Source organism: Tenrec ecaudatus, chromosome 6 (genome assembly GCF_050624435.1).
Source record: "Tenrec ecaudatus isolate mTenEca1 chromosome 6, mTenEca1.hap1, whole genome shotgun sequence".
NCBI classification, from domain to species: Eukaryota; Metazoa; Chordata; class Mammalia; order Afrosoricida; family Tenrecidae; genus Tenrec; species Tenrec ecaudatus.
Genome location: NC_134535.1, coordinates 71,350,304 through 71,375,370, shown reverse-complemented (window position 1 = coordinate 71,375,370; position 25,067 = coordinate 71,350,304). Strand labels below are relative to the sequence as shown.

Sequence of the window (25,067 nt, the reverse complement as noted above, 5' to 3'; positions counted from 1 at the left end):
TAGGCTTATGTTGTATTTAATGAAAAAGATAAGTTAATATTGTAAACAACAATGATATTAATTAAAATCATCCTCTTTATAATTTACCTAAACTCCCCTATTCGTTTAACATGGGAAAACACCTTTTGACCTTGTAGAGGAGAATCATTTTATATCTAGGCATTGTCAGAGTCTAGAATATTGTAAATGATACTGGCACTCAGCTGTGGCTGAGATAGAATCTAAGAATCCATTGGCCTGTCATTTCCCCAAAGCATATGCTTGCTTTGGGCCAACTTTTAGGGGCTCTTTTCCTCATAGACACTGTTTGCATTTACAAGAGTACGTCTCTATATCAAAACCCGTGGGTCCAAGAACCTTAGTAATTAACTGCTTAACAACACAGTCTCAATTTCTGTAAATTTTTTAATAAAGATTTGTGCCTTAATCCATACCATAACCTTTAACCAAACCCACTGCCATTTGAGTTTGTTCTGACTCATAGCAACCCCTATAATTGTTCCCAAGTTTGCAAAATTCCAAGAGAGGGAACAGCTTCATCTTTCTCCTGTAGAACAGCTGGTGGGTTTGAACTACCTACCTTGCAGTTAGCCGTTAGTGCTTACCCAGATTGCACCCCAAGCTCCTTTCTCAGTTCATGTGCCCCCAAACTGATACAGATTAATGCCTAGACGAAGACAGACAAAAGAGCAGCTTCTATTGAGTCACTGTGTGTACTTTGTAAAGCAACCTTTTGTCATTATTAACAAATGGAAACTTGGGGTGCTGAAGCGGTGCTTCATTTCTAAAAGGTAACATCCACTACCACAGAGTCCCCTTTCATTACCATCAAGTCCATTTGTACTGATAGCCACCCCGAAAGTTGAGAAGAACTGCCCAATCAAGGGTCCCACCCTGTGATCTTTATGAAGCAGTTGGCCAAATCTTTTCCAGTGAAGTGGTGGGTGGTTTCAGAGCCATGGCTTTTGGCCTAACCAAGCCACCATCACAGCTCCTAAAGAGAGTGGAAACATCTCACTCACTAACAATCAACTTTAATCCCTCAGATAAGCTTGTTTCCCTGGACACATTCTCTACTTTAACAACCGTGTGCATCTTCATATGTGGACTATGTAAATTGATTTCTCTTTTTAAAATTATTTTCATGGTATTGGAATAACTGTCTCTGGTGAGGTGTCAGGTTGTTTCCCAGGATGGTTGTTAGTCTGATTGCATTCGTTCTACTCTGACAGTAAAATAAGGCATTCAACCTTTTAGATGAGTCCTTGCCTCCAAGGAAGAGCTCTATTTCTGATACATCTTTGTGTGTAAATGTGTAATTGAGAGATAAATTAATCTGTAGAATTAGATTTTAATTAAGAATTTACGTTGCCCTAGTTTCAGCCTATTTTGTGGTTGATTATTCAAGTATTAATAGAAGTGAGTAGTTTCATGTGTGTGGTTTAAGATGGCATTAAAGTGTAATATCAATGTCCAGGTATGGGAAATTTGCATTAAAAAATTCCATTTATGTTTGTGGTCACCACAAATGTTCCCACGCAGTTGCATTGTTGGTTCAACCTTACCACCTGAGTGTCTTTTGTGAGTCGTGTGCGTATGTGTGTTTGCAGTTGGCTCTACTTTGCTTTTGTTTTGCTCTTTTTCAGGTTTAGGATTAGCCTTCAATCTGCAACCTGCCTTAACGATAATTGGCAAATACTTCTTAAAGAAACGACCCATGGCAAATGGATTGGCCATGGCAGGAAGTCCTGTGTTCTTAAGTACATTGGCTCCTTTCAATCAGTTTCTTTTTAATAATTATGGCTGGAAAGGAAGTTTCTTGATTTTGGGAGGCATATTTTTGAATGCCTGTGTGGCTGGGTCCCTCATGCGACCTGTCGGACCCAGACAAACCAAATCTAAAAATAAGATTGTCATAAGAGGGGAAGAATCAGGTCTGAAGAAAAGCCACAAGAAAAAATCAAGTATGGAAAAGCTTACTAAGTATTTAGATTTCACCCTCTTTAAGCACAGGGGCTTTCTTATATATCTATCTGGAAATGTGATCATGTTTCTGGGTTTTTTTGCCCCTGTTATATTCTTGGCTCCTTATGCCAAGGACCAGGGCATTGATGAGTATTCCGCCGCGTTTTTGCTGTCTGTTATGGCCTTCGTGGATATGTTTGCCAGGCCTTCGGTAGGACTGATCGCAAACCACAAGCTTATCCGGCCCCGCATCCAGTACTTCTTCAGTTTTGCAGTTATGTTCACAGGAATCTGCCATCTCCTGTGCCCGTTGGCAGGGGATTACACAAGCCTGGTGATATATGCCATATTCTTTGGCTTGGGATTTGGAAGTGTAAGCGCTATCCTCTTTGAGACCCTCATGGACCTTGTGGGGGCTGCGCGGTTTTCCAGTGCTGTGGGACTTACCACCGTTGTGGAATGCTGCCCCGTTCTTCTTGGCCCTCCTCTTGCTGGTAAGCCCATTTCACATGGAGGAAAGGGATGGAGGATACAATGAACATTTATGAGCTGAGAATATTCTTGGCAGTAAATAATAAGGATTATCACAATAAATATTAATAGCTTACAGGACCATGGTCTGATCATTCTAAGTTTTATTATATCTTTAAAACTTTCATAATCAATTGATTGTAGACCTAAATTAATTTCAGCTTGACCCTCTGATTTTAAGAATTCAAGTGATACTACACTTAATATCATATTTGTCAGAATTTTATCTACATCTGTTATTTTGTTCTTTTAAAATGTCAGGAAAATACGATCTTTTTTCCTTTTATCATTGGTGAGATGACTTCTCATATGCATATTTAAATAAGCCAAAATTTCAAAATAATTCTGCTCAAATATTCTTAATCAGTGTGCCAATGGCTTTAGATTTCTGTGGAACTTTGAATGTGCTTAAGAAATACTAATACACTGATAAGAATATATAAGTATGTGTGTGTTGCTGAACTTGTTAGTTGCCATCAAGGCTATTTTTCAATATTTCTGATCTTTATGTGCATGTGTGTATATGTGTTATATTAATATGTTATTAATATATCATTAATAATGCATTATATATTCACAAGTCTCTTATTAATATATTAGCTGCCCTAGAGGCAATTCTGACTCAGAGATTTTAACAGCATCTCATCGGGTTTTCCAGGCTTTTGTTACCCAGGGCCTTCCTTCTTAGGCACTCCAAACTTCCCAATCCTTAACCCTGTGTACCTGTTGCTTTCTCTGCCTGCCAGAGCATGCCAGCCTGCCATGCCTGCATCATACCAACAAACAGGGTTGTCGAGTGAAAGTCAGTAGCTAGTCTATTCCTCAGCCAGGTGACTTTGTTACGTAAAACAAGAGCAATTGCCTTGTGTTTTTGACACAGAATTATTTTGACCAAATGCATTTCAGAGTCTACTTTATTAATGACAAAACTTTTGATAAAAACAGAACATTCTGTTTCATGATCCATAGAGGGGAGAAGAAAAGAATAATATTATTTATATCACTTTCATAGCACCGTATCTGTCCTTGCTATATCAGTGTTACCAAGCAAGTCTGCTAACAGGAGCAATGGCAACAATTAATGTAGGTCCTCAGTGTTGAAAGTCTTAGACTGTAACCAAAATGTCTCCATTTCCCATTCTATATCAGCTGGCAGCTACTCCTAATACTCTGACCTTTACAGTAGCTGCGTTTCTATCACATTCGATGACTGCTGGGAGTGTGTGTCTGGCACACAATAGGGACAGCGTAGTTTGGAATGAACGGATATTGTATCGTTGATTCTTAAACAGCTGCAGTTTATACTCTCACTAATACAGCAGTAAAAGAGAATATGCTTTTTAAAAAATTTAATTTGATTTTATGTTTCCCAACCCAAGCTGTACAAGGTTGGGGAAGCCATTTTGCAGAACTTTTAAGAATGTGAGATTCTGACCGATATTGGCTACGGTCCATATTCTGCCACTGACTGGCTTTGTATATCTGGACAGATTACTTCATTACACTCTTGCAAGGAATAAATGATATGTTCAAATACAGTTCTCAGTCCAATGCTGAGCATTAGTAAACATTAGCCACTCTTAAAACGTTCTGAGCCCCTCTGCACCTTTCCCAAAGACTGGAGCTTTCCTCTCATGGAAGAGAAAAAGGCACATGCACGCATTGGAATGGGTAGAGGATTTCCACATGTAGAACAATATACTTCAGACAGGCGGACAGGCAGAAATGTAAACACATATGCACGTACTATACCGTGACTACATATTTTACTACATGTGTTTAATAAAATAAATTGATTAATATAATGCTTTACACATGTCTTAACTATGCATATATGTCGAAGTCTAAGTCAAGAATAATTTTCCTTTCATTAAAAGTCTCATTTAATATTAAATAATACAAAGTGATGCATTACATCTGGCAGCAAATTTATATAAAAAGGTTGCTAAATTTATTATTATGTTGTCTCTCAGGCAAATTGGTGGATGAAACCGGAGAGTACGCGTACATGTACATTGCCTGTGGGATGATTGTGGTTGGCGCCAGCCTGTGGCTGCTCATTGGCAACGCCATAAATTACAGACTGCTCGCCAAGGAAAAGAAGTTGGAAGAAGCGAGGAAAAACAAAATGCAGCAAGACTCCCGATCATATGAACCTTTGAACACATCGAAGTCTCATTCTGATAGCATCCAAAGCTCTAAAGGAAGGAACTCGCCCTCAGAAAGGGAAACTAACATTTAACAAGAAGTATAGTTCTAATTTCAGTGTTTATTGCTTTTCTTAGGCGTATATATTTTCCAAAATATTTGAAAGGGTGTGTTTTTAGTTGAAATGGGAAATTAAAATTAAGGAAGGATGATATTTTCTTCAATAGCAAATTTTAAATGTTTATTATTAAAAGCTTACATTTTGAGATTATGCATATAAAAAATTTCATGGAATGAGCTTACCTGCAAACACTGAAGTCTTCCATTGACTGGTAGTCTTGATCATATTTAGGAAAATTATGTTTGATTCTATAACATGATTTGCCTCCACATTTCATGTGTGATTTGGTATTAAAATGTATGGTCAAATTGAAAGGAAACAAATCCTCCCCTCACACACACAGATTCACACACACGCAAAAGCATATCTGGAGAACAAAAGACAAATATTGTTTAAAGTATATTTTCACAGTATTTTTAAAAAGTCCATGGGGACAAAAATGTTAACGGCAGATTATTTTACAAGGTGAGTTTTAGGGATAAGAACCTGAGTGAAAATTAGAGTGATCTTCATTAGAAAAATGCAGTTGACTAACATAAATAAAAAGTATTTGCATATATAAAATGAGTTTGATAAAGAGAGGAAGAAAATAAAACTCCTATTAAACCACTATACATGAGTATTATTTGATTATTGTTAATTATTAACTATTATGACCTGCTGATTAGTTCATGAACGTGGTTGTCCTGCCCCAATGCAGGGGTAGCCATTAGTACCTGAGCTAGCAAATAATTGATGAATCTTATTGAATATGCAAATGTACTAAATGTTCTAAATGTACTAAAAGTCCAGATGATTTCTAGCTGAAAACTCTTCATTAATTTAAAAACAAATTTATAGTTCAGAAAGAATTTTAAAAGGGAATTTCTTTTTACAAGACCTGGAGATTCACGATCCTACTGAACCATCCAAATAAATCAAACTGGAATCTTGGTGTACATGCATACAAATTGGTTGAATTCCTGCTTTCCTGGGACATTGAGGTGATCAGAGCGTTACTGTTATGAGTACTCATCTGAGTAATGCTGATTCACAGTAGGAGGGAGTTTTAATGATTTCTGCCAACTCTTTTAGCACCTTCTCCTCAGCAGAATGCAAAAAGCAATAAACAAAACCCAGAAACCTATTAACGGCCTTTTTAGCTCAGCCGCAGAAAATGCTTCATAGAAATAGCAGCACTTGAAACTTCTGCCCTCTACTGGTTAAACTCTTTGCTGCCGAGAGCATAACTGAGTGAGTAAAAGTTTATGGGGAAAGAACTCCATTGTCTTTCAGTTCCATGAATTTTATGAAGACCCCTTGTATGACTTGGAAATGTAAATATAGTCTGTAACATTAATAGCAAGAAGCTTTCAATACTGAAACCCAGGTTAAGTTAGCAGTTCCTCATTTGATCCCTGTTTGAACATTTCTGGGATCTAAATCAATCTTGAACACAGAAGCATCTCTTAGGGCTGTGCTTTCAACATCATTCATTATCCGTAGGAAAGCACTTTTAAACAAGAGCGTGTGTCACTGTTAAACTTATCAATATTGACAATTACAACTCTGAAGTTTAACTTTGTTATTAATAAAAATTACTTAGTGACTGATGACCGAAGTGATGCTACTCTTGTGACGGCAAAGGGAAGTTTGCTTTCCCAGTTGTATTGCAGTAGAAGCAGATGCTATGCTGATCTCCCATACGAATGCGTCCATTCACCAAGCCTTTGTAAATAGTTGATTTAAAAACTCAGAAGCATTTATGTATAGTTAAAGCAACTAGCTCATATCTAGGAAGTTTTTTGAAATTCCTCATTTCACTTAACATTTTTGTATAAGAATTATATGTTGTTTTCAAATGATAAGTAGAACACAATGGTGCCAATGTCATTGGTATAAATAAATTAGGGAAAAGGTGGCAAGTATTACCCATTGTTTTTCATTTTGGTCTCAACTGTTCTTGATTCTTAAATTGGCTATTTTCGTATTATTAATGCTTTTATATTCAACTTTGACTTGTTGCAGGAAACACAGTTTCATACACGGTGTAGCACTGATACATTTCAAAAATCATCCTGAATTCTCTGGAAGGCTAAGTACTGTATATATTTGAGTATAAGCTGACCCGAATATCTGCTGAGGCACTTAATTGTACTATAAAAATTGCATTAAAATATGCTGGAAAACTTGGCTTATACATGAGACTATACAGTAACTATGGGCTTTTAGTTATAAGCTACCTCCTTAGTTCTTACTCCTTTTGTCACCTGCTGGTCAAGTCATGCTTAGTCAGTGCCTATCAGTGTCCTGAACTCCCAGACATCCTTTGCCTACTCCATGGGAGGTGCTGCATTTACCCTGTCTAATACTAATACACTGACGGATGGGTCTCTTATCAAAGGAAAGCCATCTAGCATTTGTTCTTTGCTCGTTGGTTGTCTTCATTTCAAACACTGATTATATTGTTACCAAAAGGAAAGGAAGTAAAATTGTACATTTGAAGCACATGAAAAATGTGACACCTGGTAATGTGGCAGGACACAAAATTGCACCAGTGCAAAGCAGAGCACACGCGAAACATTGATATAGACAGAATCCGTAGTCATCTTCCCAAATCCAAACCCGTTCCCATCAAATCATTTCCAACTCAGAGTGACCCTGCAGGACAGTGTAGAACTACCCTAAAGGTTTTCCAAGGCTGTAATCCTAGAATCAGCTTTCTGTATCTGTCTCCCAAAGAACGGTTGGCAAGATAGGTATGCTGAGCTCTTGGTTGGTAGCTGAACAGGTATCTGTGCCAGGAGGACTCCTTCCAGAATTATTCCAGGACAAAATCATTCCATTTGTGTTTTCTCTCTCTGTCTCTCTCCACCCCCCCCCCACCCTCTCACCAATCCCTCTCATTCTCCCTCCCTCAAGCTCCTCACCCATCCCACTTAAACTTGCTAGAAGATTTGTTGTTTTGACCATCTTTTAAAGATTAAAAGAACATTGTCCTCAAACGTTTACTACCTTATAGGTCCATGACTAGAGGAAGAAAGGGGGGTGGCCCCTGTGCCTACAACAGTTAGTAGTGAATATGCTTCTTCTCCAAGGGGAATGATAGGTTTTAGATATTCAAGCTGTGATAAAGACATCTACATCTTGAAATTCCCCATGGAAGGCCCAGCAACCCCCATCCCAATATAGAATTCTACATGATCACTAGGTAATGCATATGTTTCCACTTCTAGTCCAATGGTTAAGTTAATAACTATGACATTAGAATGTGTGAAAAACAAGCACCCCACATTTATCATCATGTAACATTTTCTTTTTTATTTACTAATTTATTCATAGAGCATTGGGCCTAGACATGTGCTGAGCTTTCCCCCACTCTCTTTCCTGATGCCTTTTGGGGCCCGCCAGCATACACTTAAGAGCAGAGGGTAAGGAGTCACCATACTTAACATTGCAAGAAAGATGTCAGCATGTAATTTACATGACCCTTAAATGTCACTTCCTTAGTGCCATGCTCCAGCCAACAAGCTCATGGAACCATGGGTTTCATATGGACTCTAGAAAATAAGTATAAACCACTAGTTTGGTCGGAAGGTGTAGTTCGAAACCATTCATTATTTTATGAGCAGCTTTGAACTGCTAACTGAATGGTCAGGGGCTCCAACCTCGTAACCGCTCCCTGTGAAACAGACTAGGAAGTACACTGCCGGAATGATGGACCGCCTCAGAAACCCTGGCAGTTCCACGCTGACCTATGAGGTTGCTGAAAGTCTGAATCCACTCGAAAGGCAGGGGTTTGGGTGATAGGGTATTTTATACTCTGTCTCTGGCTGCACAACATGACAATTGAGAATATAGAAATAAACGTGTAGCATATAAATATAATACATTTCATGTAATGATATACGTGTAAATGTGAATGTGTGTGTGTGTGTGTATAGATAAAATGCCCTTCATCAGTTAGTTGAAATGTATTTTCCATTCAAGAATATCTTAAAGAGCTCATATGGGTTAGATCAAAGTCTTCCAATTTAAAAAAAAAGGTAGAGTTAATTTGATAAGGAGAAAGGATGCCACATAAGAAGGAAACAAATATTGTGGGATATGCACTTAACCTACATAATACCTTTAAATATTCAAAACAACTCTGTGGGTAGAGGTTACTAGCCGGATATCACAGATGAGTGAATAAAACAGACCTACAATGAAGTTCAACTATTTATCCAGAGAAAAAGCCAGTATGTGACATCACCCACACTAAAACTCAGGGTTATCTCACAATTAAGGCTATTCACAACCATAGTGCCTTCCAATAGAAGCTGCAGATGCTCAGGTATTTAAAATAACAGGTACAATTTAAACACTTTGATAAACCAATAGGTTTGCGTCGAAATACTCTAATTTATTTAGTATTTATTGGAGACCGAACTTACTAGGACTTGCGTATGTAATTTTAAATTGCCTGCTTTTCTACCCAATGCAAATTATCTCATAATGGTAATGATTATACCATAACCATAATTGTTTTAATATAACATTTTCTCATAAAAACTCTGGCACGTTTATATGACTCAGGCATAATCCATCTTTCCTGAGTTTTAATTTAGAAGGAGAATGTTATTTCTTTATGCGTAAATATTTGTTGCTATTCATTATAATGCAAAAGTACTTACTGTGAAACATATTTACAATTTTAGGGATTATTTGTATCACTATGATTATCCTAAGGTGCAAAACAAACAAACAAAAATTACTATGGGATGCAAATTATTTGGTTCATTAAAAAAAATACTTTCAAGTCAATTCTGACTCATGGCGACCTTTTGTGTTTCAGAGCAGCTGCATCTTCCTTGGTGTTTTTGATGGCTGTGAGCTCTTGGAATGAGATCACCAGTCCTTTCTTCTGAGGAACCTCTGCATGAGTTCCAAGTGCCAACCTGTCGGTTAACACCCTCCTGGGCACGATCCAGGGACTCCTTGATTCATCTCAGCAGTATATACTTACTTTAATTATTTAGTACACAACTGGTCTATCACATTTTATTACATTCTATCATATTTTTTATGGTGCCCAAACCTCTTTGCATCGACCTATTCTGTAGGGACCACTGGCATTACTTCTGCCCCTCTCTCTAGCTGGAAATCCTCGGTGATTATTCTGCTTACTTCTATTTCTCTCTGTCCACTCTTCAGATGGTCCCCTGAGCTGAATCTGATCTTTTTTGTGATGTGCAGAAATGGGTCCATTCCTAGAGACAGCAGGCTACACCCTCGGGCATGCCCAGCCATCACAAATGAGGCATCCCTTGTGGACTATAGACTTGAAGGTTCCTGGGTAAGGGATGTGCTCGTATTCTAGTGTGTTCTGTGTTAATATGAGTCTTCTCTATGCAAAATAAATCATTAATTGAATGTGAATTTTAGTCTTCTAGTTTTGGCACTGGGTGTTTCTAATTTTCTTACAGTGCCTTGCAACTTTAAGAAATCAAGCTGACAAACATCACAGCACCATGGCGTTCTTTCAGTGCAGTAATATCACAGATGATAATCCCTAACAGTGATGACATCATGATTATTGACATAAAATCTAAACATCTTTGCACACCTCCCTGCCTTTTAGATTTTCATTTGTATATATCCATGTATTCACATGATCTTATCGTTGAGAAATGCACTTAAAGACTGAGAGACCTAGTTATTTGTGGAAATGATCATTATAATTATATGCAAATAGTAATTATAATACTTACATTAAAATCAAGCTTTGTTAAGACTCTACACAATGGGCAATTTGTAGCATTCCCATAATTTTTAAGTCTGCTTTATTCTGCCATCAACGTTTTGTGCATGCTTTACATTTTAGCTGTTTGCCAAGGTCCTCTGAGCTGGTCTTCTTGCCCTTTATGTTTTGTCATTACTTTATTTCACTTATGTGCTGTTCATAAAAGAATTATTATAGCAGGGATGATTGCTTTAAAATCCGTTAAGAGGACATGAGTATTACAAAAAGAAATTTTGAGCTTATGAAAAAATTTTAAAGCAAGTATATCTCTTATCCCAATCCCTTGCTTTTTTACACTTTCCTTTTTCCCCAATTTTTTTTAATACTTTTACTGGGGACTCTTACATCTCTTATCACATCCATACATTCATGCAGTGTGTCAAGCACATTTGCACATGTGCCGCCATCATCATTTTCAAAGCATTCTCTTCCCACTTGAGCCCCTGATATCATCTCCCCATTTCTTCTCCTCCTGCCTACCCTCCATTACGAACCCTTGATAAGTTATAGATTATTATTTTCATATCTTATATTGTCCTCCATTTCCCCTCACCCACTTCTCCATTGTTCGTCCCCATGGGAGGGGGTTCTAGGTTGATCCTTGTGATTGATTCCCCATTTCTCCCCTAATCCTCCTGGTATCTCTCTTCTCATTGTTGACCCTAAGGACTTTCTCGAACCTGGATTCCCTGTGTTTGGGCTCTTATCTGTAGCAGTGTGCATGCTCTGGTCTAATCTGATTTTGTAAGGTAAAATTGACATCATGATAGTGGGGTGAAGAAAGCACCAAAGAACGAGAGGAAAGTTGTGTGCTTCATCGGTGCTATACTGCACCCTGACTGGCTCATCTCTTCTCTGTGACCCTTCTGTGAGGGGATATCCAATTGTCTACGGATGGGCATTGGGTCTCCACTCCATGCCTCCCCCCATTCTCCTTAGGTAAGTTTTATTCTAGGTCTTAGATGCCTGATATCTGATCCTATCGATACCTATTGATCACACAGACTGGTGTGCTTCTTCCATGTGGGCTTCGTTGCTTCTGAGCTAGATGGCTGCTTGTTTATCTTCAAGCCTTTAAGACACCAGATACTATATCTTTTGATAGCCAGGCACCATCAGCTTTCTTTTTTTTTTTTTAATCATTTTATTAGGGGCTCATACAACTCTTATCACAATCCATATACACATCACTTGTGTAAAGCACATTTGTATGTTCATTGCCCTCATGATTCTCAAAACATTTGCTCTCCACTTAAGTCCCTGGCATCAGGTCCTCATTTTTTACCCTCCCTCCCCACATCAGCTTTCTTCACCACATTTGCTTATGCACCCATTTTGTCCTCAACTATCGTGTCGGGAAGGTGAGCATCACAGAATGCCGGATTGTTAGAATAAAGTGCTCTTGTGTTAAGGGAGGACTTAAGTCAAGGCCCAATGTCCATCTGCAACCTTAAATCTTAACATATAGATATGAGTACAGAGTTCTGTTCCCCTCTCATTATATAAGTATTTACATATGTACATACCTGTATTTAGGCCTCTATAAATGTCCTTTGCCTCCTGGTTCTTTCCTCTATTTCCTTTTACTTTCCTCTTGTCCCACCATCATGTTCGGCTTTCATTCGGATTCAGTAATGTCTCGCTGCTACATGGCCCTTGATTGAGCCCCACTAGGCATCCTCTGACCTTCCCTCCATTCATCATAGTTAACTTGTTCCCTTGTCCCTGGGATGGTTACCCGCCCGCCCCCTTTCCTTTCTCCCACCCCCCCTTCTCCTGCACCCCCCCCACCTCCCCTTCTCCTGTACCCCCCCACCTCCCCTCTCCTGTACCCCCCCCACCTCCCCTTCTCCTGTACCCCCCCACCTCCCCTTCTCCTGTACCCCCCCACCTCCCCTCTCCTGTACCCCCCCACCTCCCCTTCTCCTGTACCCCCCCACCTCCCCTTCTCCTGTACCCCCCCACCTCCCCTCTCCTGTACCCCCCCAACTCCCCTTCTCCTGTACCCCCCCACCTCCCCTTCTCCTGTACCCCCCCCACCTCCCCTCTCCTGTACCCCCCCAACCCCCCTTCTCCTGTACCCCCCCAACCCCCCTTCTCCTGTACCCCCCCACCTCCCCTTCTCCTGTACCCCCCCACATCCCCTTCTCCTGTACCCCCCCCACCTCCCCTCTCCTGTACCCCCCCCCGGGGAACCACTGGTCCCATCCTTTTCATCTCCAAATTATTATCCCGCTTATCTTATCTAGATAGACATGCGGATACATTAATAAGTGCAAAACCTGGCAAAGCCAAATAACAAAACAAAGGAAGTGAAAACCAACAAAACGATAACAGCCACCAAAAACACAATAACAATAGCTAGAAGAAAGTCCCTGACCAAAATGGAAAAGCCTGTAAATAAATAGTTCAAGGTCTGTTTGTTAGACTTTACAAGTTTTTCCAGTCGAGTCTAATGGGGTGCCACACTCTGTCTCCAAAGTCTACTTTTCAGGTATTCCCTGGGGTTTCATCAGTCTGCTTGCTCTGTAGTGCCTCGCCCCAGTGTGATGGGGCCAGTCTGTAGTGCCCCGCCCCAGTGTGATGGGGCCAGTCTGTAGTGCCTCGCCCCAGAGTGATGGAGCCAGACTGTAGTGCCTCGCCCCAGTGTGATGGGGTCAGTCTGTAGTGCCTCGCCCCAGAGTGATGGAGCCAGACTGTAGTGCCTCGCCCCAGAGTGATGGAGCCAGACTGTAGTGCCTCGCCCCAGTGTGATGGGGTCAGTCTGTAGTGCCTCGCCCCAGAGTGATGGAGCCAGACTGTAGTGCCTCGCCCCAGTGTGATGGGGCCAGTCTGTGGTGCCTCGCCCCAGAGTGATGGAGCCAGACTGTAGTGCCTCGCCCCAGTGTGATGGGGTCAGTCTGTAGTGCCTCGCCCCAGAGTGATGGAGCCAGACTGTAGTGCCTCGCCCCAGTGTGATGGGGCCAGTCTGTGGTGCCTCGCCCCAGTGTGATGGAGCCAGTCTGTAGTGCCTCGCCCCAGTGTGATGGAGCCAGTCTGTGGTGCCTCGCCCCAGTGTGATGGAGCCAGACTGTAGTGCCTCACCCCAGTGTGATGGAGCCAGTCTGTAGTGCCTCGCCCCAGTGTGATGGGGCCAGACCAGACCGTGCACTTTTCCAGCACTGTGTCTCCAGAGCCGTCCCCCACAGCACCATGGTTCAGTGAGGGACGCTGTGGCCTGTGATGGGGCTGGCCCTGTAGTCCTCCCAATGAATTGTCTGCTCCGAGCAGGAACATCATCCTCAGGGCTTGGTGGACCAGGACATCTTCTCCTCCCTCTCCATCCCTTTTCATTTCTCCCGTGTGCTCTAATCTGATGTACCCCTCTCCCCAAGCTGTAGCCCCAAGTGCTGTCCTCTGAAGTACATTTTTTGGTGGGGGGAGCTGTCCACATAGTTGGGGTTGGGGCTGCCCCACAGACCTTTCTATTGTTTCCCTGGTACATGCCAGTTTGCTGTATTCACATCTTAGTGCATCAGGTTGAAGCCTGGTCCCAGTCTCCCTCTCTTGTGGAGATATAAACAATACCCTCATTGTGTGAGTTACTGCCCTGCTCCCCCCTACCCATGGTTTTTTTTCTCCCCTCTTTCTTTCCCCCTTCTTATTTAGTTGGCTGCTGTATATAATCCCTGGATTGGGTTTGAAACTTTTCCCCTATATTTATTTTACTCGCTGTTCCCCCAACACCCTGTTTTTCACAGTATCTTATTCAATTCCCTTAGCATATTTGTATCTAATTAGGAATATTTTTTATTTTGAATTTTTAATTTAAGATCTATTTACACTTACTCTACTTGGATTATCTCCACACCTTTTCAGGTTTGATTTGTAATTCTTGGTAATATTCAGCAATATTGCTGTAAGCAATATTTTAATGATCATAAGTTCATAACCAGTTCAAGATTTTTATTTTATTTTCATAATAAAAAGCTTTTTAATTTCTTTCTTTTAAATTAATATATAATGAAATAAGCTAGAAAAACTACTGGTAGTCAATAGTCTATTAAGGCTGATTAAAATATTTTGTTTCACAAAAACAAAAGCATAGGACCCTTACCTCATAAATTTCAGGGTAAAGTAAGGAATGTTCTCATTTTTGGCTCACACGCTAGGATTTTCTTTTTCTTTTTTTTTTTTGAGGAGGGCTTTAGTACTTCCAAAATTAGTTTTTTCTACTATATCTGTTTATATTTAGTTTTCTCTTTGAAGAAGTATACATTTATAGTAGACTGAGTTAGAATCAACTTAGTGGCGGTGTTTTTTTTTCATTGAAATTAGTTTTTCTATCACCTATTTAAAAAATTTCTTATTCAAACTTTTGAATTTAATGAGAAAAGATGTGAACTGCAATGATTATTTCTAAATATTGAACATAATTACATTTTTATTTGTGTTATATTCTGATAAATATATATTTAATCACTTCCTCTTCCCAATCTTCCATGTTAAGGTATTAGATATTCTGATTGTTACAGAATAAAAATGACGAGTTATGTGTTTTGCCTCAATAGACCCACGCACATGTCCTCTTAAGTCAGTGGGAAACTTAAGAAGAGTAGGAAACCCTTTTTCTCCCAAAGGGCCAATTGGGGAGTTAAACCATCACTCTGGATCATACGACATTATCAACTTAAAAGCTAGCCTGCTATATTTAGTTGAGCATTTAATTTAACTCACCCCGAAGGTAATGGCTGGAACATTGATGGAGGCCTATGGTATTAACTGGTATTGATGATCTTGCAGCCTTATATGGCTAGAGGGACAGTGTTCCCCACCTCTGTCATAAATAAATTAATAAACGCAGGTCTTTTAACTTAAAATCCATTTTCTTTTCTCCATTATACTACAGAAGCCATCCTATGCATAATAGCAAACTTTATGAAGGAAATAAATATGAGGGTGCTTCAAGACCTTCATGGAAAATTTGATTATCTTTTCACTGCATTTCTCAATGAGCTTTTTGAATCCTCTCTCATTTCCTAAAAAAATATACTCCAACCCTATGTGATGAATTGTTTACGTCCAAAGTGAATATATTTTGAATTGAATTATACTTTGTAAAAGCTGGTTTGTGAACTTTTATTTAGAAACTACCTTCTTGTCTATTTCTTATAACCCTCTCAAAGATATTTCCAGAAATATAAATCCAGATCTGCCCATTCTATGCACAGTTAATTAATTAGAATAAGGAAACACAGATTTTTCACAATAAGGGAATGCTACTGTAGCAAAATAACAAGTACAAGTGTACTATCCGTTAACACACACACACACACACATTTGGGACATAAGTAGTCAAATTTATGAGACATATGATTGGCTCTACAGAATGTTGGATATATTAACATTTCAGGAACTCAGTGGAAAGTTATTTTGTCTAGCAATTGTACACTGAATTTTAATGCAAAATATGAACACTTTAAAATCTATAACATTCAAGTCATTAGGAATGATTTTGTTTTCCAAAGCATTCATACAACAAAAATTTCCAAATCCTCAATGCATACATACACCCATTTGTGTTAGTCATAAAATAAGTAACTTGGAAAATAACAGTGGCTCTCGAATAACCTGATTGGCACATCAGATAATTCTGAACCTATTGGGAAGGTATTAAGAAGCAAGGTGAAGGATATCTCCTAGTCTATGTTGGTATACCAATATCAAAATCATTAAGAAGATACTTCCTAACACGGCATCTATTGGATTTTTGCCCACATTCCATTTTATTTTGTGTGCTTTTTTATTTTAAAAGTGGCACAGTTTTATTTTAGAGGTAGCACTCTTATTTACTTCCTAAAAATTAATGCCCGAGCACAGAGCACACTTTTTTAGAATTATTAAATTGTATAAAATAAAGTATTGCCATTAGAGTAACCTTGATGAGAACAGACATGCAATTTGTTTTTTAATTTCAGTATCTGATGATAAGTTAATAAATTTGTAATTGGAGTCAAATCTATATGAAAAACTGGCTTTTAAAATGGCAGTTTCACCCTATTGATGCTGAAAACCACAATAAGTGTGTTTTGACAATAGTACAAGGAGAATTCTTTAATGTTAGCGGTACCATCAATCTCCACCCTAACTTGTAGACAAATAGTCTTTCTCACTGATGATCTTTGGGTTGTGGGGGTGGGACAGGGAATCACATGTACATAGAGAGCCCTGGTGAAGGGGAAAATGGACTGTAATAGGAATTCACCTTGCAAAAATATAAAAGTTGGAATCTGGACTTGGAATGTGCTTGTTCGCCAACGATACTTATCCTAAAATTTTACTCAGCATTTGAAAGCACTTCATTCTCTAGTTTTACTTCCTCAATCGATACTGATTTCTGATAGTGTCCCATTGCTAAATAAAGGCAAATATTAAACCAAGTAAGTTTGGGGGCTAAGAGTTTTAAATGAGAAAAAGATTGGCTTATAAAATAAGACCCAACAATAACAACTTCTAGCTAACTTTTGCTAAAAAAAAGAATAATAATCCTTAGGGATAGAAATTAGGATTAAATGAAAAATTCTTAAATTGAGCTATACGTAAGGCTGCGTTCCTATGACTTTTGAGTGAAAAAGATCAAAATGCAGTACATTCCACCGCTGTCTCAATGGCATCACTGAACAAAGGATCGTGCGGTTATTTTGTATATCAATAAGGTTATTATGTTAGTTGAAAGAAGTAAGATGGTTTTGCTTGTTAATATTATTCAATCAAGCACCCTATGAACTAATTTTGACTTTGCTATTTTCAATTAAATAACTCATTTAAATAGCTTAAAATTTCAAAATATAAAAGAAAACCCTCTTATTGTTTGCCTTTTTACAAATGAATGTTATTAACATTTTGATTGGATCTTGAAGAATACTTTTTACTTTGGGGATTTTTTTATACATAGAAGTTCTGCAATTGACACATGAAAAAAAGTGGAAAAAATTACTATTTACCGTTATTTTCATGCAACTACATATTTTGTTTGACTATAATGTAAATGTATTTAAATCAAGAATATATTATGTTGATAATATTTAAAGTATATGCACTTCAATATCTTCATATTTTTTCATTCTGATGTAAGATTATTTTGAATATTGAATTATTTTCCACATGACTGTCATTTACATTAGAGTATTACATAGAAAATCTCCGTGGTAGTTTCTATTACTGCATAACAAACAGGAAACAAGTTATCAATACCTTATCCAATTCACCTCACTCTTACTAGACTGTGAGCTCCTTGTGGACATGGCTGGTTCTTCATTATCATAGCAACTTTAATGCCTAGCAAAGTGTCAGGTACTAAATCTTTGCTTAACATTATTAAACGCAATGGATCGTGATCATTGAAAGAATACCACAGTATTCTGTGATGCTGACTAAATGTATAAAAGAGGATTTCTCCAGCTAATATGAAGGTCAAATGGAGGACACACTGCATCTTTAATTCATCTTCAAAGTTATGTTCTATTTTGAGGATTTTGTTTTTCAAATATTCTATACAAATACTATAATATGCCACAGCTAAACTTCATAGTAAAAAATAAGTTAGTTTTACTTACTTTGTAAAATCAGAAATTCACTATGCTTCCTGGAAATGAAGTTCGACAATCAATTTAATGACCAAAGGTGCTACTTATTTTCAATATTTACCTTGATCATAAGTGCTTTCTGCTAAAATTTAGTGTCCTTTCTTTCTTTTTGGTGGGGGGTGTTGGGCAAGATGGGAGTGGAGACAATAAACTTATAATAATGGTTTTTTGAATTATGCAACTTAGCATTGTATATGCTCCTTTCTACTCTTACTGTATTTTAAGTATCGATCACTAATTTTTAATGCAGGCTTGTGCTATTACTTAGAAATTAAAGATATATTTATATAATAAGTAAAACTGCATCTGTATTGCTTATTATATTTTAAGCAAAATAAAGGTTCATGAAATTTTTAAAAAATGAAATGTATATTGTCTTTTGGATTTTGTTTTTGTTTTGTCTGCTTGTTTTTATATGCCACCAAGTAAGAACCATTGATATACTATTCCATGCTGATAAAATCATAACTTCTGACAACAGCTCACGTTCAAGGGCATGTTTTTGTCCCAGTATGCATAACTGATAAATGTCAATAGAAGTCAAGCACAGTGAAAAATGACTCATTCCCAGTCTTCTTTCCAAAAAAAAAAAAAGAAGGCCTTCACACGGTCTCATGTTCTTATCATTGTTTTACTGCAAACATGTTACTCACCATTTTTATTTTGCTGTGAGCAGTTGTCATAATTTTAATTTTAAAATGATGGCTGACCTAGAACTAAACAGACTTAGTCCTTAACCACCCCCTGGTGACCCAGGCAATGTCCTGTAAATAACTCAGACATTAGACTCTGTCATTCTGTGGAACACATCACCCTCATAAGTCACACCAGACGGACCCCAATTGGAAGCCCCATTTAGTGAAATGGACTTTATCTTAACATACAGCAGAACCAAGGGACAGAAATACTCCCTTAAACTTTAAACCGAAATGGCCTAGTGGTAGAAGAAACATGCCCACTAGCCCAAGGTTTGGAGACCAGTGGTCATAGGTCTATGGTTGGGTTCAGACCTATTGCTGACTGTGTGCACAATGTATGGTGAGCCAGGACCAAAATATGTATATTTGCAGCCATCTGAGTGAGAAGTCAGCTAAATCCACATGGAAGAAACTCATCAGCCTTCATTATCCAAAGATTGTAAATAATAAGATCCGTACCAAGAGGAAGGAACTGAACCAGTACTGAAATTCTAAACACTTCATTAACAGAAAGCTATGGATGACAATGATAGCCCCAAATCCACTGGCAAGGTCTTTATGTGGATTAAATCCCCAGTGAATCCCCAATGCACATAGACTGGACATATCAACAGCCCTAAATATCAGGAAAAGGACACTGTAAAGTGGACTTTTGCAGCTGTACTTAGGCTGAAAAGTAACATCTTGTCAATTGATCTCTGGGCCTTCTGATTCTCTGCTTCCTCTTAGAGTGAGGCATTTCTCTGTTTTATATGGTCATTGTTGCTAGGTCCTTGCTTGCTTTGTTTTGTATTTTGTCTGTACACACAAACCAGGATGAGTGGATTTCTGAAGACTAGCTGAATTAAAGATTGTGTGACAGCACAGAAGAAGAGGATGGTGAAAATGGGGAATCAACATCAGTGGGTACAGTGAGGAAAGGGGTTCAGTGCTCATTGTGACGACGATTGCACAAGCTTTCTGCATATGACTGAACTATTTGTGTGATGTTAGTTACAGTGCAATAAAATAAAAATAGTAAATATAAATGACTAAACCATCATTTTCCAAATAACAAAATGAAGTCATTCTGAGAATCTCAACCTGAAAATTGCAAAGCAACCTTGTATGATAAAGTAGGACTATCTCATAGGGTATTTAAGGCTATAAATCTATTTTTTTAATTCAACATTCATTTTTTAAAAAACATTTTATTAGGGGCTCATACAACTCTTATCACAATCCATACATATACATACATCAATTGTATAAAGCACATCTGCACATTCCCTGCCCTAATCATTCTCAAAGCATTTGCTTTCCACTTAAGCCCTTTGCATCAGGTTCTCTTTTTTTTTTCCCTCCCTCCCCGCTACCCTTGGTAATTTATACATTGTTATTTTGTCATATCTTGCCCTATCTGGCTATAAATCTTTATAGAAGTATACTGATATATCTTTTTCCTGCTGCTTTTGATATGACGACCTTTAAGTTAGCAGCTGACAGCATTGACCAGTGTGCCATCAGTGTTCCTTAGACAATTGCTAAGGAAAGGGGGGAAGGATTGTTGTTTCTATAAAATGGTGAGTACACCAATGGCAGATTAAAGAACAAACAAACAACCCAACATAAATACTGGAATGTAGGCTGCCTCGCTTAGCCTCACCAGGGTGTCTATTGGTCACCTTACCTTTAGACCATGAGTTCATCACAAATTCTAAACAAGCCTCGCTCCCTTGTGCCAGGTCATGAACTTCATACCAGTCAACCCGCTCTCATCTTCTCTAGTTCCTGTGAACTAGGTCCACGGGTGTCAGTGGCCAGACTCAACCCATCTGTTTATTGATGCATTTCTCACACTTGCACTCAACAAGTGGATTCAGGTGAACACCCAGCATGCTTTTCAGCCTATCCAAGGGCTTCAGTCCTAGATAGGAGGTTTCTTCATCATTCCGAAAACTTTCCCAGCTTAAGACAAAAACCACTAGTGCAAGATTCAAAAGAACCAAAGCGTTCCTCTTTCTTTAATCTATCAATACACCCCTAGGCAAATCTCTTGGAATGCAAATGTTCAGAGAACTCCAAAGCACCGGGAGGGGCTTATATTTTCAGTACCTTCTTTGTAGGCATGTCTTAAACCCATTGAAAGGTTCAAATTTTAATGAATCAAGGCAAGTAGGCTAACAAGCTCTCCATTTCAATACTTTCCAATAATCATTTCTATCAATCAATAACCATATGCAGAAGAAATAAGTATAAACAAAGTAAAATCAAATACTAAACTCAAGTCTTGAAACAGTCCATTTCAATTCTTATTTATTTATCTTAATCCTTTATCTATTATATTGATACAGAAATACGTGATTAGGCCTCTGAGATCATTGCCTCAGGCCAGGACGAGACCTTCTGTCAGCTATTTTGAACTCTATCAACCATTTTGACCTGTCAGCCATTTTCTCTAGTCAGCATGATCTCTGAAAAATTAAAGGGGTGATTGCCACCCTTGAGCTCAAAATATACATTCACAATATTCATTTCCATCATCTCAAACAGGAATAGCCAAAGACAACAACCAAACAAAATAATCAAAACTTTAACTTCCCATATTCTTTCCAGAAAACAACCCAATAAACCTCATGGACATATATGTGACCTCTGGCTGGCCATGAGGCAGAGGGCAAACAAACATTCACTCTCCATCTTTATGATTTGTTTCTCTAGCACCCCACTCCCAAGGTACCATAATGTGCTAGAGAAACTGCGTTGACTAGAGAAACAAATTCATAAAGACACTCATGTAGATAAGAAAGAGCTTTATGTATAAGAGCAATTGAATATTGAGAAAACATCCCAGCCCAGTCCAGATCAAGTCCTTAAGTCTGGTATTAGCCCATATGTCCAATACGAATCTGTAAAGTCCTCTTCAGACTCACAAAATACATGCACTAATGCCAAATGCAGGATGATCACAGGCCAGTGAGTAGAAAGTCTTGTGGATCCAGTGGTGGTTTAAGCATCTCAGCACTAGAAGGGGTCTCCACGTGGCTTCTCCAGCTCTGAGGCTCTGGCTGCCATCAGCCTGTCTCCATGTGGCTTGTCAAGAAGAATGTCTCACAAGGAATGAGCATGTGCCCCACCTCCAGCTAGCTATTTATCTCCTCAGTGTCTCCAAATGAGGTCACCAAGCTGTGACCTAACTCTACCCCTTCACTCTAATTCTCAAATTGACACCAGATTATGTAACTACCACAAGTCCCAATAAATTTTTTTTTTGGGGGGAAATGGTGAATAGAGATAAGGAGGCATCTGTTTAAAAACATGGAAGTAGTAAAGGAACAAGCCAGGACATTTTCTGAAGATGGAACAAACCAAACAATAGTACCTGTCAAACTTCTGAGCAAGGTGCATCTGACTTATTCAAGGAAGGGCAAAGAGGAACTCAGCATTGTTCTATCAGAAAGAATAATAAGGAGAAGCTGTAAATGAGATCAGAGAAGTACTTGGGCCAGATATTCTGGCCTTGCCAAGCACAGTAAAGATTTTGACCACTCTGAAGAAAGTGACATTAGGTTTAAAAGTATAATAAAAATTGTAGTTATCTTCTGTGAAGATGGGAAACATGCTGTCATAGATGAAGTCAACAACAAAACCTAGTGTTAATCTCTATGGGCATTACCATGCTCCAGCTGTGTTTGCTGTTCTAGTTCTTATTGTTGCAATTATTGGTAGGTTCCTTTAAGTTGGTCCCAACTCATAGCACCTATGTCCCAAAGAATGAAACACTGCCTAACCTTGTGCTGTCCTCGCAATATTATGCTTGGGCCCATTGTTGAACTTGCTGTTGTTGATCTCTCTCATCAATAGTCTTTTTCTTTCATGCTGACTTGGTGACATACTGGGTTAGTGATTTGAAACAAATGGTATTTTAAGATGAGGTTTTCTATTCCCATAAAGAAGTACAGTCTCAGAAACTTGTAAGCACAGCTCTGCTCTGTCCTATAGGGTTACCAGGAGTCAGAATTGCCTTGATAGCAGTGTTCTTTGAAGTTTTCTACCAAGTGTGATATCCTTTTTATGGACAGGTGTCTCTTGCTACCATTCCAAAGTCCATAAGATGAAATCTACTTTACCTTCTGGGGAGCTTTCCAAGTTACGCAACAATCTAAATAGCCATGCTTCCTATTTTGTGAAGGAAACAGACCAATATTAACTCCACTATGAACCACCACTGTTTTCCAGATTTATTTCTTAATTTTTCAAAGTTACTAACCACTAGCCACATGAGTCTCATTCCATAAATGTATAGATAGACAAAGATAGAGCTAGAGATATACATTTAGCCTCATACTATTCCAAAAATCTAGAATGATTTTTCTATTAGTTGGCTTGGTGAATTCCTACTTTTGAAAGTTTCAATTAATTTGGTTTTTCTTTACTGACTCTTACTATTTAATTGAATTGCCAATTTGACTCCAGTTAACTTGAACTTTAAGTGAATATATGCAGACTATTCTGTCCATTGTACCCATTCCAAAAAAAGGTGACTAAACAGAATGTAAACACAGAATAATATCATTGATCTCACATGCCAGTAAAATTGTGCTGAAGCTCTTCTAGCGAGGATTACAGCACTGATGAGGAGGGCCAGGTGTTCAGGCCAGATCCAAAAGAGGACATGGACCAAAGAATACACTTGCTGATGTCAGATGTATTTTGGCTGAAAACAGAGAATACCAGAAATATATCCCCTTGTGTTTTATTAACTATCTCAAGGTCTTTGACAATGAGGATCATAAAAAACTGTGGATAGCCTTGAGAAGAATGGGAATTCTAGACTCCTTCATGGTGCTTATGTGGAACTTGTCCATTTATCAAGAGGCAGGTATGTGAACAGAACAAGGGAATACTGAGTTGTTTCAAAATAGGAAAGCTGTCTGTCAGGGCTCTGTCCTCTCACCATATTTATTCAATCCACGTGCAGTAAAACTAATCAGAGAAGCTGGATTGTATGATGAAGAATGTGGCATCCGGATTGGAAGAAGACTTAGCCACCAGCTGAGATAGGAAGATGCCACAACCTTCCATTTTGACACTGGAGGGGACATGAAACCCTTGCTGATGAAGATCCAGGATTACAGCCTCAGTATTTATTGCAACTCAATGTAAAGGAGACCCAAACCCTCACAGCTGGACCAGTAGATGACATTGTGATAATCGGAGGAAAGACTGAAATTGTCAAGGATTTCCTTTTGCCTGAATCCACAGTCAATGTTCATAGGAGCAAGTAGGAAGAGATCAAACGATGCATTGCGTTGGGCAAATCAGCTGCACTTGAACCGGGCAGTCTTTTTGTGTTGCTGAGCATAGGTTTGCTGTGAGCCAGAACTGGTTTGATGGCACATAAAAGCAAACCTCTTTCTGATATAGTCTGCTTCCAGCCAAAAGTCCTCTTACAAGAGCAATGGTAGCCTCCATTCTTCTATATCTTGCATAAAAAACCTTTTAATTGAAATTTGCCAAAGTTTCCAGACCAAATTGATTTTCCACTTAATTAGTCATCTACATTTTGATGCATGCCATTGATCCCAATCCTAACACTGTGCTAGCACTCATCTTAGCACCCTTCTGTGTTTACCGTTTCTGTCTCCTTTACTTCCTATCACTTTCTGCCCCTGAGTTTTATGCAGGGGAAATGCTGCTCTCTAGTCTCATAAGGTTGGTTGCTGTAAGAAGTGAATGCCCCCTTGGTGATATTATTCACCTTACAGACTTGTCTATTGTTTGGCTAAAAGTCGAGCTGCAGGGCTTGCTTGAAAAATGTCTAAGAATCATAGTCTGGGGCTCTGCCAGCTCCTATAAGACCAGCATGCCTAGTCTCTTTATATTATTGTGAGTTTTATTCTATGTTTTTCTTAGTCTCTTCAGGACCGCTGATTGCCATTCCTGTCAATGTGCTTGGCAGTGGTAGATAAGTGACACCTAGTTCTTCGGTGTTCATGGTTATAAAGACTGAGATTCATGTGGTCTCAAATCCTTTGGATTAATTGTTTACATATTTTGTGTTAGACAATGGTTGACTAGAGAAACAAATCCAGGGAGACACTCATATGTGTGTAAGAAAGAGCTTTATATCAAACAGTAAGTGTGCATTAAGAAAACACTCTAGGCTAACCCAGATCAAGTTCTTAAGTCCAATATTAGCCCATATGTTGATACCAATCTATAAATACCACTTG

General features: G+C 38.7%; 1 protein-coding gene across 2 annotated transcripts in view; it reads left to right on the top strand.

Moving 5' to 3' along the window:
- The window catches only part of SLC16A7 (solute carrier family 16 member 7), a 213,503-nt gene extending 203,003 nt beyond the window's left edge, over positions 1-10,500 (top strand). For both annotated transcript variants that reach the window (XM_075551357.1, XM_075551356.1), the window contains 2 exons: positions 1,647-2,459; positions 4,470-10,500. In XM_075551357.1, the coding sequence (XP_075407472.1) occupies positions 1,647-2,459; positions 4,470-4,738 (1,082 nt within the window). In that variant the 3' untranslated portion in view covers positions 4,739-10,500. The remainder of the gene's footprint in view (positions 1-1,646; positions 2,460-4,469) is intronic.
- The last annotated feature ends 14,567 nt before the right edge of the window (positions 10,501-25,067 follow it).